General features: G+C 30.7%; 3 protein-coding genes and 1 pseudogene across 6 annotated transcripts; 1 reads left to right on the top strand and 3 right to left on the bottom strand.

Annotated features, from left to right (window-relative positions):
- Window positions 1-652: 652 nt before the first annotated feature.
- Window positions 653-9,628, bottom strand: LOC117238705 (ornithine decarboxylase-like). 3 transcript variants are annotated; one of them, XM_033503833.1, is made up of 9 exons: window positions 9,264-9,628; window positions 6,439-6,612; window positions 6,121-6,360; window positions 5,967-6,043; window positions 5,700-5,873; window positions 5,278-5,617; window positions 4,976-5,190; window positions 4,628-4,836; window positions 653-996 (listed from the first exon to the last, which is right to left on the bottom strand). In XM_033503833.1, the coding sequence occupies exons 3-9, from the start codon at window positions 6,305-6,307 to the stop codon at window positions 990-992; spliced, it is 1,209 nt and encodes a 402-aa protein (XP_033359724.1). In that variant the 5' UTR covers window positions 6,308-6,360; window positions 6,439-6,612; window positions 9,264-9,628; the 3' UTR covers window positions 653-989. The 3 variants fall into 3 exon arrangements, with proteins under 3 accessions (XP_033359724.1, XP_033359722.1, XP_033359723.1); XM_033503831.1 differs by lacking the exon at window positions 653-996 and adding an exon at window positions 3,823-4,534; XM_033503832.1 differs by lacking the exons at window positions 653-996; window positions 9,264-9,628 and adding exons at window positions 3,823-4,534; window positions 7,587-7,735.
- An 872-nt stretch (window positions 9,629-10,500) lies between these two features.
- LOC117238707 (transmembrane protein 14C) lies at window positions 10,501-11,666 on the bottom strand. Its single transcript, XM_033503836.1, has 3 exons — window positions 11,378-11,666; window positions 10,989-11,178; window positions 10,501-10,914 (listed from the first exon to the last, which is right to left on the bottom strand). The coding sequence occupies exons 1-3, from the start codon at window positions 11,451-11,453 to the stop codon at window positions 10,824-10,826; spliced, it is 357 nt and encodes a 118-aa protein (XP_033359727.1). The 5' UTR covers window positions 11,454-11,666; the 3' UTR covers window positions 10,501-10,823.
- Window positions 11,667-12,190: 524 nt separating this feature from the next.
- LOC117238706 (glutamate--cysteine ligase regulatory subunit) lies at window positions 12,191-13,925 on the top strand. Of its 2 annotated transcripts, none has more exons than XM_033503834.1 (6): window positions 12,191-12,655; window positions 12,805-12,867; window positions 12,943-13,060; window positions 13,132-13,331; window positions 13,415-13,529; window positions 13,605-13,925. In XM_033503834.1, the coding sequence occupies exons 1-6, from the start codon at window positions 12,566-12,568 to the stop codon at window positions 13,748-13,750; spliced, it is 732 nt and encodes a 243-aa protein (XP_033359725.1). In that variant the 5' UTR covers window positions 12,191-12,565; the 3' UTR covers window positions 13,751-13,925. The 2 variants fall into 2 exon arrangements, with proteins under 2 accessions (XP_033359725.1, XP_033359726.1); XM_033503835.1 differs by having other exon boundaries at window positions 12,191-12,361.
- An 868-nt stretch (window positions 13,926-14,793) lies between these two features.
- On the bottom strand, window positions 14,794-16,329 carry LOC117238708 (annotated as a pseudogene).
- Window positions 16,330-16,665: the final 336 nt, after the last annotated feature.

The following is a 16,665-nucleotide window of genomic DNA, read 5'->3' on the forward strand; positions in this document are numbered from 1 at the left end:
CTGTATTTATACATATGAAATAAAAAGAAATCTCGGAGCCTCTTCTTTCTGTTCCTTTTACGTAATTGATCTTGATATTGTTTCTGCGCTCCTTGATTATCCACGTACCGAAACCAAGCACGTTGTATGCGCCTGATTTATGTCGTATATCTACTACAGTCCCTAAAATCAATTTTCGATATAACATTTCGTGTAATTAATTTTAATCGATCGTAAGAAATTTTTGGCACATTTTAATCTGATTAGTTTTCAATAATGTATTGCTTCAGGAAATATTTATGCGAAGAAAATGTAGGGAATAAAAATGAAATAAAATAGCAGGGACAACCTTGACAACTTACAAAATCCATTGTTTTAATATTGTTCTCAATACACAAGACTATTCGATACTCCAAGTTTCTTAAATCTACACATCTATATGTTTAGTCTAGATTTCTTTCTAGAAATATAGTTTCCTGTTGTATCTTCAAATCATTAAATCTGAATTTTTTGCATCATGTAACTACTTACCACTTAAAAATCTATTGACTAATGTTACTCCATCTGTAACAATATCATGCACCAATATCTCGACAGAATGAAATACTATTAGCTACACAAAAAGTTGTTCCGCCATGTTGACGTCTGTGACAAATGTTTTTTGCAATCTATCCAGGTATCGATGTAAAGTAATCGTTTTTTGTTAGTACCGTTACGCTCCTCCATTCAACTCAATCGTCTCTCGAGATCTCGCAAAATCGAAAACTAATGATTTCGCAAAGGATTTCACCTTCCTACTGGTTACAGTGAGAAACAGAAATCTTGTAATCCTCCAGTATCCACTTTAGTGATTCATCAACTTTTCTTCTCCACCGGCTTTTTCTTCGAATTACAAAGAAATCGATTCTAATCCGTAACCACGATTCCAGTGTTATAAAAGTCTGGCAATTGATGTCTTGTCATCGATCTTTGACACACACACACAGATCTTGTCTCGCAGGTAGCGGCATCTAAAGCCTTAAAATAAGAAACGAAGATAAAAAATTAGAATGGTCGATAAATCACACTGAAATTGCTGCAATTAACGATTCCATTTAACTCATAAGCTGCGCGATAAATTATATCAAGATCATTTATTATAATTAACCAGGGCCAAAGTATAGGAATGCTCTCGATAAATATCGATAAATCAATCTTTTTTCGTCTACTCCTATCTTTAAGGAAAATCCCTAAATCTGTAAAAGAAAATTAAGACCTGACTCTAAAAAGTGAAAAAAAAAAAACATTTATAAAAACATATGTATATATATATTCAATGAGATAGAATGATTGTTTATTATAAATTATAACTCGTTGATAATTAGTCTTTCTGCTAAAATTCCAATTAACTGACGTAGTAAATTTGTAGATTGAAATATTCTTGTAAAACATATCCTTATTTTATAATTGTAAATATGAAAATATATATTTCTTTTTTTTCTTTACTACACGAAAATATTTACAATTAAGTACATACATATGTATATGTATTTACATTAAATGATATCTACCTGTATTACTCAAAACGACAGATTCCATGTATGAAAAATTTAAGGGAAACAATTTTCCAATTATTGCAAAAGATGTAAATATTTTTGGCTATTTAACTTAACCAAAAATAAAACCATTTTTCACCTAATGAGGTAATCGTTCAATTGCATCGAAAGTTGTTTCCATAAAGATCGAAATGACGATATTGAAAAAGCGTGCGTTTAGTATATGGAAACAATAAATATAAAACATAAAAAGATTAGCAATTGTTGCACAACCATCCGGTTAGACAGTGCATTGCAAGCAAAACAACAGTACGCCTTTCACAATGCACAGCGAAGATCGTGACTGTTCGAACTGTCCGTGTGAACTCTGTCCAAAAACCTTGACCAGTCCAAATCTCAGATCGAATCACAATTCGACTCTTCCAGTGTAGTATATACATATTGTACATTGAAATATTTCGAGATGTTTGATTAAACAAGTACAATGATTATCAATAGCTCGATAATCGAATCATTTACTCTCCTCCTATTCGATAGCACGGCTTCCAAACGAGAATTACAACAAAGTTATCAATTATCGTTTCGAAGGAATATATCCTTTCTTTGATTGGTTATCTTTTATTTTAGATTCGCTTCAGAACCGCCACGACACTTACAAAAATAAGGAAAATATACACTTGCAATTCTTATTTATAACTACGAATAAAATATGAGTTATTCTTCTGAGAAATAATCCCAGCGCGAGATTGATAAAAAGGAAAAGAAGAGGAATTTTTTTTATCATTCGACTGTTGAATCAGAGATGAATCTGTGACAATCAGCATTGACTTTTGAATTAGGGAAATAACGCGGTTACACCGTAATTCTTTGTTTCTGTCTCATAATGGAGTTTTTACAACGGTACAATAATTATACAAAAAACTAAAAAATTTAATTATAGGATGTGTTCCTTATTTGAACTAAATAAAAAATAGAAATGAGATGAGATACAAATACTTACATAGCGATCAATTATAGTTTTAGATAAATAACATTTCAGACTTATCCAGACTTATTTTTGCTCAATCAAATTGTATCATCGATCTATGTGTTACACATTATGTCTATGGTATTGCATTATAAATTAGAGATTGGCAAATGAAGTATTAAATGCACATGCAAATGCTGCGATTACATAGTACAAATTAATCATTACATAATAATAAAAATTACTTACGATAATCGAGATAATCTACGTGCGTGTCAATGTTACAAGATGATAAATTTAGTATATACAAATTCCCGTATTTAGTTTCATAAGGTTATTGGTCGACAAACTTCTTAATCAGTTAATCCTAGCTAATACATTGGCCGATAATATACTTCAAAAGTATACAAGATTTCTAATTTCAATAAATTCTATGATAATTCCATGTCAGTCGTTGTCACGATTAGATACACCGTATTTATCTTTGAATTACACGTAGTGTATATCAATCAACCGATATCTAAATCTACGAAACGAAGAAGAAATAAGAACTGAAAGCACATTGATTTGATTTTTTATATTTCATTACATATATTTATTCGTTAATAATAATTAATTAACAATAATAATAGTCGACATATAATACAATAAGAGTAATAATTAATAAGAAACTAATTATCTTTTCTTTCTGTGACAGCTGCCTCAGTGCCCTAAAGATCCTAACAATCCTACAGAGTTTATATTTTTTTGATATTTTAAATGAACAAAATTAATTCGAGAGATAGTGAACTTTTTGTGCTTATATCATTATACATATATTGGACACGTACGTCACCTTCAATGCTACTGATTACATTTCCCTCGTAACTTTTTTTTACATTTTCTTCACTTGTTGTTAATCAAATGTTAAGTAACAATGATTATTTGAATAGTTTATATATATATATATATATGTATATATATATAGATATATATATATTTATATATATATATATATAGATATATATATATATATATAGATAAATGTCTCAACATTTAAACCCTTACACAAGGCTACTACTCTTGTTTTTTTATGTATCTCATACAAATTATATATATTTGAGATTAATATCAAAAAACCACATAAAACATTATTTACCATAAGCATGGACGTCAATCGTTCATAAAAATGATTGCGAAAATTAAAATTACCATTTTTGTTAGCTAAATTTTCTAATAACTCATATTTCTATGATTTATATAAAAATAACCCGAAACTTTTCCCTATATTAAACGTGCAAATCGTAGATACCCATGGAAAAGGTCAATAAACATTTTTTTTGTATATTTTGGAAGCCAATATATGAGGAAAACTATTTTTAAAAGCATATATAGATATTCCTACGAAAATATTTTAACATGTCATACAGCAGAATAATATCTACGGTAGTACTGAAAATTTTCAATAATAGTTTGAAGATTTGACTTTAATTTATACATTCTACTCTTTAATTATTTAGCAGCAATTACACATATTATCATTCTGCATTAATTGAAATAATTTGCACGTTTTTAGTCTTTTAACAAAAACAAGAGGTATAAACAATTCAGCTTTTCAAAGATGGCACCAAATATTAGTAACGCTCCAAGCTTTCATTGGAATAGAAGCGGAAATAATATTACATTTTTCGTCTACGAACTCGTCAAGATAAATATGAAATGCAAAATCACAAACCTTACAAAAAACCTAGTTTCGAATTATACCATAATATCTACGTTCAAAATGAAGGTGTGGTTTCTCGCTACAAATGTCGAGTAGCTGTTTTAACATATTTGTTGTTATCGTAGTATGCCTGCACTAACTTAAAGATCAACTTCGAGGTAATCGTAAATGTATGCTGCTGGTGGATTAGTAACGTCAGCTAACATTTCAGTCGATGTCAGTTCAATGTTTGGATTATGCCATGCATTGGTATCAGTTCCACCAATATCCAGACCAAGCCGTAAATTAGCTGGAGTATTACCAATAACAAAATGCTCTTCGGTCAAAGGCAAAGCGTCTTTTAACAAATGCCTATAAGATGTAACAACCAAAAACTTTGTTCATTATTTCAATAATATGACTGCAATCGAAAAGTACATTAAATAATTACAATCTAAGACTTACCAAATGGTTTCATCAGCGACGATATGAACTTTAGGCACAGGAAATCCATTAAATGGAGAAGCAACTGGTAACGTGTATGCTCCCATATTTTCAAAAATTATCCAATCACCGAGTTCCATTTCGTGTAACATAACGTTTTCTACGACTTGATCCAAACCATCACAAGTTGGTCCCCAAATGCTTGAGGGAATCATCTTTCCACAACCTTTCTGTTAATGTCAAAATGTTTACTATTAAGAACGAATCAACAATTTTCTGCTAATATTAGGACATTTAATATTAAAACTACTGAATAATTTAGTACTCTACAAACTATTTTCAAACATAGCAATAATTTAAAATAATTACCTTTAGAGGTATTGGAGTTACATGTTGATGATCATAGAGTAAACAATTAAAAGAGCCATAGACACCATCATTAATGTAGTACATATTGTGCGTAATCGTATTTGGTGAATTTTCATCGCCACGCACTGAACGCTTACTATGAATACTGGTTGCAAGAGTAAATGCCGAGGCAACATAAAAACGACCAGGTTCAGCGATTATATGAACAGCATCGGCTGAGAATTATTATAAGTAAATAAACTTTATAATTAAGTTATAAAAATAGGGTAAAACATATTATAATGCAAATAAATGTCACATACTATTAAAGAATTCGTCGAGTGCATCATTAACGACATTAGCAATTTTATCAATGCTAGTGCCCTTATTTCCAGGATAACCACCGCCAATGTCTAGTAGATATGGCTTGAAACCAAGATCAGTTGCTAAGTCAAACAATATCTTGGATTCGCGTATAGCTCGATAAAATACAGGTGGATCCTGACAACCAGATCCAACATGGAAACTAATACCGATGACATTGAGTCCCAAAACACGCGCAAGACGTAAAAGATTGGGTGCTTCATATATGGGATCACAACCAAATTTCATGCCTAATTGACACTGAGCAACTTCTGCATCACAACGAATTCTAATAACAACCTAAGATTGAAGAATAATGGATTAGATAAGATTATAACTAAAGATAGAAGAAAATAATGACAAACGAAATATGTTTTATTACCTTGGCACTTGGATGAAGTTTCTTAATCTTATGTAACTCGCTTTCATTATCTGCTGTCATAGCATCAACTCCAACAGCAGCAGCATGACGGATATGAGATGCTGGCTTAGCAGGATTGGCAAAGATAATTCTCGATGAGTCTACTCCAACACTTAATACTTTATTAATCTCCGACTATAAATAACAGCAAATGATAAAAATCTTAATTAGACTATTTACTTAAAATACAAAGATACAATATAAGATGCGAAGTATCAGATTATTTACTTTTGATGCACAATCAAAACCAATACCAAGAGCAGCCAATACCTCAATCACAACTAAGTTGTCATTACATTTTACGGCTGAAAGTTTATAATGTAATTGGTTACTTTTTCATCCAAAATGGAATACAATTCAAAATATATAATAATTGTTTTACCGTAATAGGGGCTGACGCGTGGCATTTTTTCCTTCCATATCTGATGTTTACGTACAATGTCACCAATGTCAAGCACATAAAAAGCTTCTTCTTGCATTCCACTCAGTGCAATGTCTTTGATGACGGTCGTAACATTTGACGCACTGTCCAAAACATGAATACGTTCGTCCAGATTTGTTACCTTCATATTGACTATTTTGTAAATTTTTTATAAATACTCTGTAGGTGCTAGGCAGCAAACTGAAATTAAAAAATTATTAGACCATAGAAATCGCATACATTTGATTATTTATTCAGAACATATTAAATGATACATACGAGGCAGCTGTCAATGAGAATTGGGTGAGTCGTGAGGAAGCGGGTTAAGACAAGATCACTATGGGGGTGCTAGCAAAGCCACGGGGGCTCTGCGTTCAGGGCCAACTTCCAGTTGCCGCAGTTATCTACACACCCACCAATAGACTGGCCTACCAGCCTATTGTAGATAGAACCCTATAACAAACATAAGTATTACAACATTAGTATTTTATACTTCTGCGTTAAAACATTTATTAAACAAAATAAGGCAATTATATATAAAGAAATTTGAATCTTATTGCGATACATTATAAAATATTTTATTATTAACAAAACATTATTATTTTCATTAATTTAATAAATTTCTTTCAAACAATGCTTTAAATGCATCTCAATAGGTAATTCAAATAAAAATATTGCAACAGTTGTTACAAAAAATATTTTCAGATCAAGTTAAAAACCTCTTAAATAATCAAGTATAATCTTTATCAATATCTGTAGATTAAGGTCATACTTCAAAAGAACTGCTCTATTAAACATTAGTTTATTTATTCAAAAATATAGAAAGCTCTAAAATAGGAATATATGATAATGTAATAAATTGTATACCAAGTAACTTACTAAAAGAAAATATATTTTTGTAATTTCATTCAATATTTACATAGTTTTTTCTATAGTACAAATATTACGTGTACTGTAACTACAATATAAAGATAAATATTAGGATATTTCATGGACATACTAAAGCATTGCCATTTTCTTGAGTGATATTTATTTACACAGAGAAAAAGTATATATATATATATAATTTATTTATTTTTAAAATTCATTAACTATGTATAATTCTCTTAGTATGGATGAATACACTTAGTACCACATGTCAAACATTTTATTATAGACCCAAATTTATCTTATCAAATTTTATCAATAATAATTATATGAATTTCTTTCCAGATACTTGAAAGATTCGGGCTGAACTTTATATGAAAACAAGATATTTATATAAATTTTACATTAATTTTTGTTAAAAAGAAACTTTACTTGAATAAACTTTTTATAAAAGTTAATATCTTTTTAAATTAAATAAATATTAATCAATCAAATTATGTAAAAAAAATATAATTACCACACCTATCTTTATTTATAAAAAAAAATTTTTGGTAACTCACCTGGCGTTTAAAAGTAATTCTCGTAGCTTTTATAACACGTTAAAGCAAAAACCACTGACATAAAATTTTGAACACATCAAAAACTTTGAAAAACAACTATCTTTATAATAATTTGGAAAAAACACTAATACAAACAGAGAAAATTGCAAAATTATTATGCTTCTCTTTTGTGTAATGACACAAAATGTGTTCAATTGGAGAAGTGCAACGGACAGTCAAGAGTACAGTATAATACTGAACCTGAAGTAACTATTTGGGCCACTATTTATACGAGAAAGATAAGTACTATCAGGCAGGCTTTGCGTGGTACCAAGTCTACTTCATGGAACAAAGCTTATCTGACGGCCAAGAAATACATGGTTCAGAGAGATCCAATTGGACATGGAGGGGTAATGCACACGCCACTCAAAGATCAAGTCTTCATTGGGGGCATGGAAATACCGTACTTAATCTATGCTATGCTGTTGAAATTATAGATAACTATCATTTGTCAAAATCACTTGGCATCTATTGATAACATCTCAGTGAAATATTCATAGATAAAATACAGGTGTTTGGTACATTATGTATGCTACTTTCCTGTCTGTACTACTTATTTCTAAATAAGAAACTTCCTCATGAAAAAAAAAAAAAAATACAAAGCATTAGACAACTTATGTAATATCACGAAATTTGTTAACAATTTTAGATATATTTACTTAATCAGCATAAAAACACAATTGTTTGAAAATGGAATAATTATTTATATAAAAATTATAAATATATTTTATTATAGATACACAGTATGCATAAATTTATAATATTCTACATATTTAATTTCTAGAGAACCTAAAGGAAATTTATGCAAAAAATGATTAAATAACCAAATAAGATATTTAGATAATATACACCTTGACGTTAAATTAATGAATTATAAAAAATAAAATCAAAACAATGTAATACATTTTAATTAAAAAATATGCATTAACAAACGTAACATATTGTTTAAATAAATCAGAATGAGAATGCATCACTTCAAAATTACGTCATTATTATTGTTAAGAACGAAAAAATCAGTTTAAAGAAAAATGTTAACATATTGACATTTCCATTATCACTCTCAAATGAAAAGCTCTTCAACTGACACATCAAAATTTCGAATAAAATTCATACATTTCGTTATAACTTTACTGGTTTGTACAGGAAATATCAGACGGAGTTAAGTAGTATTAGCTTGAAGATAACATAGCATCGAAATACAAACTGCTCTACAAACATGATGCTACCAAATAGCAAGATGGTATAATGTTTGCAAAATAAGTTCTGCTATTGTGCTAATGCCTATTGTACTGAATGAATAATTTGGATTCGAATCAATTAACGTCATTTACAAGACAGATAAGAATAATTAACGAAATTACTATATAGTCTAGTAGATAATAATGTACATAAATTACAAAGGAAAATCTTACATTTTGCACAATAAGGAAACGTCGTATAAGGAAAATGAAAGAGCACGTGATTCATTGTTGGAAAAATATTTAATCTATTGTTAAAGATATAATATGTCGGGAAGTTTGCACAAATTCAACAAGGACCATACAGTGACTCATCGATAACTAAAATTTTCACGTGACAGACCTGTAAGATGCATGCATGCATTCGTGAAGATTATGTCGAATATGAATTTACACGTACCTTATCAAATGATCGCCACCCTGCGGGTCGGCACTCGGTTTTTGACGGAATGATGGAAGTTTTCGGTGACTGGATCTCAAAAATCAGTCAAATCGATCGATGAAGGTTGAAGCTTCGTTCGTGTTGCGACCAGTGCCTGTCGAATTTTCTCGCGACCAAGTCCCCGTTAAAAGAATCGAGAAAGAACATTCGTTTGTTCAATCGTAACTTACGAGTTACGAAAGAACATCAACGCGCCAGTCGTAGTAACTCGTGAATCGTATTTAATTTCGTTAAGAACTCACAGAACCTAGTGAAACCGCAGAACTTCCTCCCACGGAAACACCACACCGAGCAAGAGCTCCCGGAAAGGTTCGTAAATGCATCCAATCCAGAGCGTAGTCGATTTTATAACTCGAACTCCGAGTTCACATGCTTCGATTATCGTATACAATCGATTATGTAGTTTTAAATAAATTACGAACAAAACTTAAAAAAAAATTGTACTTACTATGAGTTAATGGCAATTAATAAAATAACATCTTTAGAAATATTGTAAGTAAATATTGTCGTATGCAAAACATCAATATCAAATATATTAAATATATTTTGTGATTTTAATTGATGGGATAAATTAAAGTCCTTTGAAATGTCGACGTCACTTTTTATATTCGTTTTCAATTTTTACGAAATATTTCTTTTTCTGTGATAAACCCTTTGTATGTAACCCTTCTGTGTATATTATTTTTACTTTATAACGTAATATTGCTCAATGAGCAGTAAATGTTAAGTTCACAATCTATGTTACGATACATTCGAATTTTTCTATGATCTTTCTATGATAAAGTGAGAAATGATATGGAATACCTGTTCCATTGTATGCAATACTTGTTTCATAATATGCAGTACATCTCCACCGTTACCAACACTATGTTGATACAGATGGATTTAGAGTTTAATTAACTGCTTAAATAACACAGGCACACACGTGTATAAAAATAACACAATTTAAGAGAATAAGTTTAAGTGACGTCAATGCTCAATGCTACCAAAATAATATCAGCAGATATCAATGGCTTAAAAACGTTCATTTTGTATAACAAGATACGAAATTAAAATAGAAATAAAGTATAAATTCCAATAATTATCTTAATTCTTTATTTAACAACATATTTATAATAATTCAACATTAGATAACATTTAAGAGAACTTCGTTGAAATAGATATATTCAAGTCATACATACTATAACAAATAGTGTACTATAACAAACATAAATTTTATTCCTGAAGGAAAGTGTTTTATTCCAACAAAAAAGGTTTCAAGCATTGGAATTCAGACTCACAATATTTAAATTCCTAATATTCATCAGGTCAACCATTTTAAGTACCACAGATAATACATCCAGCACAATACACCCAATACACACAGTACAGTCTACTTTAGTTACTTTCTTCTCCCTTTTTATAGATTTAATTGTTCCTTACCTTAAATTACCTATGTTATGTATATTCTATACATGCATATTTAGTATATTTTAGACAATAAAATAAAAATTGTGGAATTATCAGAAAAATTTATATTTATGTTGTCTTACTCTCTTTACTTAATGTTTCATTAACAAGGGCTGTACCAGTAAAAGATCTTACAATAGTTTTCACAAATACTACACAGCTAAAAAAGAATTTAATTTTATCATAATTATTATATAGAATACAAATATACAACATAATTATATAAAATAGTACCTTAGTAGAGCAATTATCCCGGCTGGCATTATTTTACCAGTATTATAATAACGATAACCCATAATTCCACCAAGGAGTGAAGTTGCTGCTATAGAAACTCTAATATTTGTGGGATCTTGAGAAGTTTGATAAGCTCCATAGCCCAAAACAGATCCAAAGATAAGTCCAGCTCCCAGAGAAGGAATTGATTCTTTAAAAAATTACATAATTTTTATTTTTTAAGAAAGTATTTTCTATTAATTGCTTTTTAATAAATAAAAATTATATGATAAAGAATCAAATATGAAAAGTAATTAATCAAAGATAATACAAATAATTTTATAAATAAATTGTATTTAACGTTTATTAGAATAATAATAATAATAATGTTTAATAGTATATAAACTTACGGGCTTTTACATAACCAAGTACACCACCAGCCGCTACTGTAGCGGCATATATATATCCAAGTATGTCAGCAGGCATTTTTTATTGCACAATTATAATTTTATTATTAATAAGTTTTCTTTTTACAATCTATTCTGTTACTGCATAGACTTCAATAAATTATAAATGCTAAGCAGAATGTATTTATTTTTTGCACATCACCGATAGCCGTGATGCATCCATTTTATAGAGTGGTTTTTTAATTTTTCTATTACAACGACTGTTGCGCTATCTGTTATACTTAAAATTTTTATTAATACATTAAATGGATATACGTAGATACTGTAGGTACCAATGAAATACCGTATCTATGTTATTAATCTTATTGCTTGATTTAAGTCTATTTTTGAGTACCACCAATTGTATTTTACCAACCAAAACCAACTATACATTATGCCTGCAATAAGAATATCGTAATTAAAATTTAATGTGTTATTTAATTTACTTCGATAACTAAATTCTATCAATGTAACATTGCATTTTATGTTTGTTGAACTACACATATTGAAAATGTAAGTTCGATGTGTGTACATTAGAATTTGTAATGGGCGTAAATAAAATTATAAATTTCCAAAAAATTATAAAATTGATAGCTTCTTGCTGTTAAAAAAATTATATCACTTTTATTATACAAAAATTTAATCATAAATAATTGTAATAATTGTAATGATTGTAATTTATAAAACTCAAATTCCACATCACACATCATATAAATATACGTACAATTATATATACATATATGATGTATATATAATTATACAAAGAAATATGTTCCAGGCAACTGTTTACAATTACATAATCTGTAATTCTAGAATGCTAATTACGTAATTATGTCTAACAAGTGCATTTTTGCGCAGATAGCCTGAAAGCAACTCGTGCTTAACAAACTTTAAGAATGGTTCGAATAATATGATGTTTGTAGTACAAATTCAGAAAGCCACATGCATGTGTGTATATAAATTCTTTCATGCTGGAATTTTATTGATATTATCTCTAGATTTAAAATTGCCTAGTCAGCCACGTCATCTACGATCAAAGTCATCGTAAGCAAGTGATCGTTGATTACGATCTATGTCATTAGTTTTCGTAATACTTCTAGTCAGTCATCTACAACGAGCTTGCTAACATTCTTTACAATTTTGTACCATACTATGTTATCTCAAAATATACTAGTTCGAACTGGAAATATACTTTCCTTAAATGAAGCAAAAGCAAAAGCAAGTCAAAATCCTACAGATGAGGTCAGTTTTTGAATTTTCAATGATAAAATTTATGAACTAAGTCTTCCATATATCATAATCAGGATCATAATTCTCGAGGTTATGTCTCTATTAAAGCTAAGTAAAATATTATATTTATGATAGATTATAGGTATCTTTTTGTTTTTCAGTTAATTGAAACACTAAAAATTATACTTCGAGACAATGAAGGCACTGGCGAAAACCCAATAATTGTATGATCACTTCTTATTTGTTGTTTAATGTTTTTGGAGAATGTATCGTTATAATGAAAAGTTACTTATTTTCAGATTCAAGGTGTAGAAGATAATGCTTTGCAAGATATCAATAGAGAAGATGTTAAGATAACTGTGAAGGTATTTATTTCATCACCTGATGTAAGCCTACTGAAAGAGGCAGTAGATCAAGGTATGAGCTATAATTTCTTATTTCCAGATTGTATTTTAAATAATGTTCTGTTGCATATCATTTCTTTTCAGTTTGTAGCTTTCTACATATAAATGCAATTGAATCTTTAGTAATTGCTTATTCAAGCAAGGAAAGTCCAGAAGAATTATTAGAATCATTGAAACACCTATGGGCTGGAGTGGAAGAGTATGTGAAAATTGGCAAATTGTCAAGTGTTGGTTTAAGTGATCTCAACACAAATATGTTTATTGATCTATTTCAATGGGCAAATGTAAAATTATCATTGTTTATATTTTTTTTTAATGTTTACTTCTATAGTGTTGTGTCTATTCTATATTACCTTTATTTGAACAGATAAAGCCAAATATTGTACAAATTAGTTTAGCTACATGTTGTGTTGTACCACCAGCTTTGCAGACATTCACTAAAGAAAATGACGTGCAATTATTAACGCATAATGATCCTGGCCGTAAGTGCATTTCGATACAGCAATAATAATAAAGTAAATAACATGTCATCCAATATTAAGCTTTTTTACTTACAGAAATTCTACCTCAAGAAGATCTAAATAGAATATTCAACGCTAATACAAGTTCATATTGGGTTACAAGATACCAAATTCATCTAAAATGTCGTGGTATTTTATCTTCAAAAGGTTACCTAATATATGTTAACAAAAAAACGAAATAATGTTATATTTTTGTCTATATCAAAAAAATGTCTGTAATTCAAATTATAATAGTGCTTATATTTCAATGATATTGTGTTAACTTTTACATTATAATACGCATATAAATCATTTATGCTTAGTTGTTCCTAAAAAAGTATTGTTTTGTTTACAGTAATTAATAAAATTGTTAATTGATATTGTTGATTCATTTGTAAACTTTAGGAGGTTAATGCATTTTTTCAATCATTGGATTTTCTATGTATATTTATGAAAATAAACATTTAGTTAGCATAATTAGAACAATGTGTTTTACATTACTCTTCGATTTGACTCATTTTCTCGAATTTTTAATTAGTAATTTTCTTGGGAGCCCCATACCATAGAATATTACATGTGTAAATATATTGGAATATATGGAATCTTAGACACAAGTATAAATTTCCGTTAGTAGCTTCTGAGCACAAAAGTAAACACAAAACTGCAAAAGCTGCGTAAAGGCGGTGAATAGCGTTGGGCATGCGCAACATTTGAAATTGGAAAGAGACATTCCTTAAATAGAGATACAAATGTATAGTTAATGTCCGTAGTTATCGAAATGAAAGCTACAATGTATCGCATTAAATTGAAGTCAAACGTAATTAAAATTTTATTTTATTAAAATTTTTGTTCGATTGCTATAAAAAGTTGCTTCAAAAGCTATAAAGAATGAAAAAATTGCTTCCCAAAAATACTTCATTTATTAATCATTAATATTGATTGTTAGCAATTTTAGGACTTACTTCGCTTGTGATGCATTTGAAACTGCTAATTTTCAAATTATATAAAATTCAAAATTCGGTCATTTTCGAAAATCAAAATAAAAATTTCAATATTTTTCTAATTACATGTATCTTATACAACCAAATTCTTAAATTATATATTTGTTAAATATATTTTATAAAATTATATGATCTATCTATGTTTTCAATAACTTAATTTTCGATATTAATTAAAAAGAGAAAGTATAACAAATAAAATCAATGAAAATAAGATATATACATATATATATATATATAAGAATGTAGAATCGTGTATGTAGTTGTTTATTTGAAAGAGGCTCTCTCTTGTATTTAACCAAGTTCGCAACCATCGCTAGCGGTAGCCGATCAGAAGTCCACTAGGCAGCGGGGACACAAGGAATCTTTGGTTTTATGTGTGTGTCCCAACTTCGTCGTCGTAGCCGCCGCCACCGCGGTCGTCGTCGTCGTCGCAGGCCAGCTCGATATATGCGGGCCGATTTTTCGTTTTGCCACCGGCTTGCTGCTGCCTTCGGATCTTTCCCTTTCCTGCGCGTTCTGTTACTCTGCTCCCGCTCTGTGGGTCCTTTTGCGTTAAGCCGCACCGCGTGGCACACACGGGGACAACGAAACGATGGGATGAGACGGGATGGGTCTGGACTTCGGAGGACTGCGGATAGCGTAAACGTTTCTCTCCTCTCCTTCAGTTCTTTCTCTCGCTCTCCTTTCCTTCTTTACCCTTGTCTCCTTCGTCCTCCTCCTTGCGCTCCTTTTCCACAGCACGCACACCTTTCTGCGTTCATCATTCTGCCCTCTCTATTCTGCACACGATCTATCGCCTCTACTCGAGCACATTCGACACTCGCTGCGTCTCTCTCTCTTTCTCTTTTTTCCCTCTCACCCTTCTCTTTCGTTCCTTTATTCTTCTCTCTTTTATAAACATCGCTTTCGGGATTGGTCTCTTTCCAATGCTTTCCCGTCTTGCTGGTCACTGCAAAGCGGGCGGGGTATGCGAACGCCGCGATACTATGTTATGCCTGCGGACCGCGGGTCTGACATACTTTGTATGTTAATGCCACATAATGTCGGTTTTGTTCCTCTTTTCAGCATTTATTTGTTCGGGTCTTCGGAGCTTTAGCAGGGGCGAGCACGAACCATAGTTCGTACCGCGCCTCCAATCGCTCGGCTATTTCGTGATCGGACCTAACGACTCGTTCTTTTTTCTCGCGTAAAAGATCCCTTGCGTCATCGATACGCGCTTATCGAAATTGATTCGAAAGATATAGAGCATCTAGGAGAGATTGGCGTTCCATTTTGCCGACACATTGACTATATCAGCAGCACGTCCATTTGTTGCGAGTTAAATATAGAAATATTTACTTAGTCCTCTTGCCGATGAATTAAAAATTAAGCTTCCCTTATCAGCTACGGACGTTATCAGTCCTCAATTCATAATCTTTCTTAAATTTTTCTCCTGGAATTCCCAATTTCTGAACCTGTCGAGATACTGTTCTTTTTTCTTCTCGAGTGGAAACACGTCAAATCCACTCAATTGCGTCATATTTCACGATCTAGGGAATCAGCGCATCAAAAGATCGCGCTAGAGCCAACGCAACATTTCATCGTTGCATAATTATGCAATTTGCGTAAGCCACCACTGGTTTCAGCGAAATCCGGCTTTCTGATAAAGAATCTCATCAGAGATGATGCAAATTCTCGAACTTTACCAGGGAACAGAGTTAGTTTGCATTTCTACAACTTGTTGTGTCTTTCTCACGCGGTGTTGCTAACTTTTCATTTTACTTTAAATCAGTCAAATCATATCCGAGTAACTGTAGGTAATAAATCACGTTGAAAAGATTAACTTCTAACTATTTGCGTCAGAATAATTTAATTAGCACGTATACGACTTTGACCATTCGTTCGTTCTTTCTTTTCTATTGACAACCATTAATCATATTAAAAAAAAGAATGATATATATTGAATATTGAGAAGATCTCTGATAAAACTATCAAAACCTCGTTGGCTGTCATAAATAACCAGAATACTCATTTGAAGGAATTAGATTAAAGACATTAGGCAACGAGCATCGCTGCCTCTTATTTCCTAAGCAACGCGTCCGTATCGAAAAAAAAACGGTAGCCGTCATAAATTTCTC

The sequence above is a fragment of the Bombus vosnesenskii genome, unplaced genomic scaffold (genome assembly GCF_011952255.1).
Source record: "Bombus vosnesenskii isolate JDL3184/JDL3185 unplaced genomic scaffold, Bvos_JDL3184-5_v1.1 scf7180000013605, whole genome shotgun sequence".
Classification (NCBI taxonomy): domain Eukaryota; kingdom Metazoa; phylum Arthropoda; class Insecta; order Hymenoptera; family Apidae; genus Bombus; species Bombus vosnesenskii.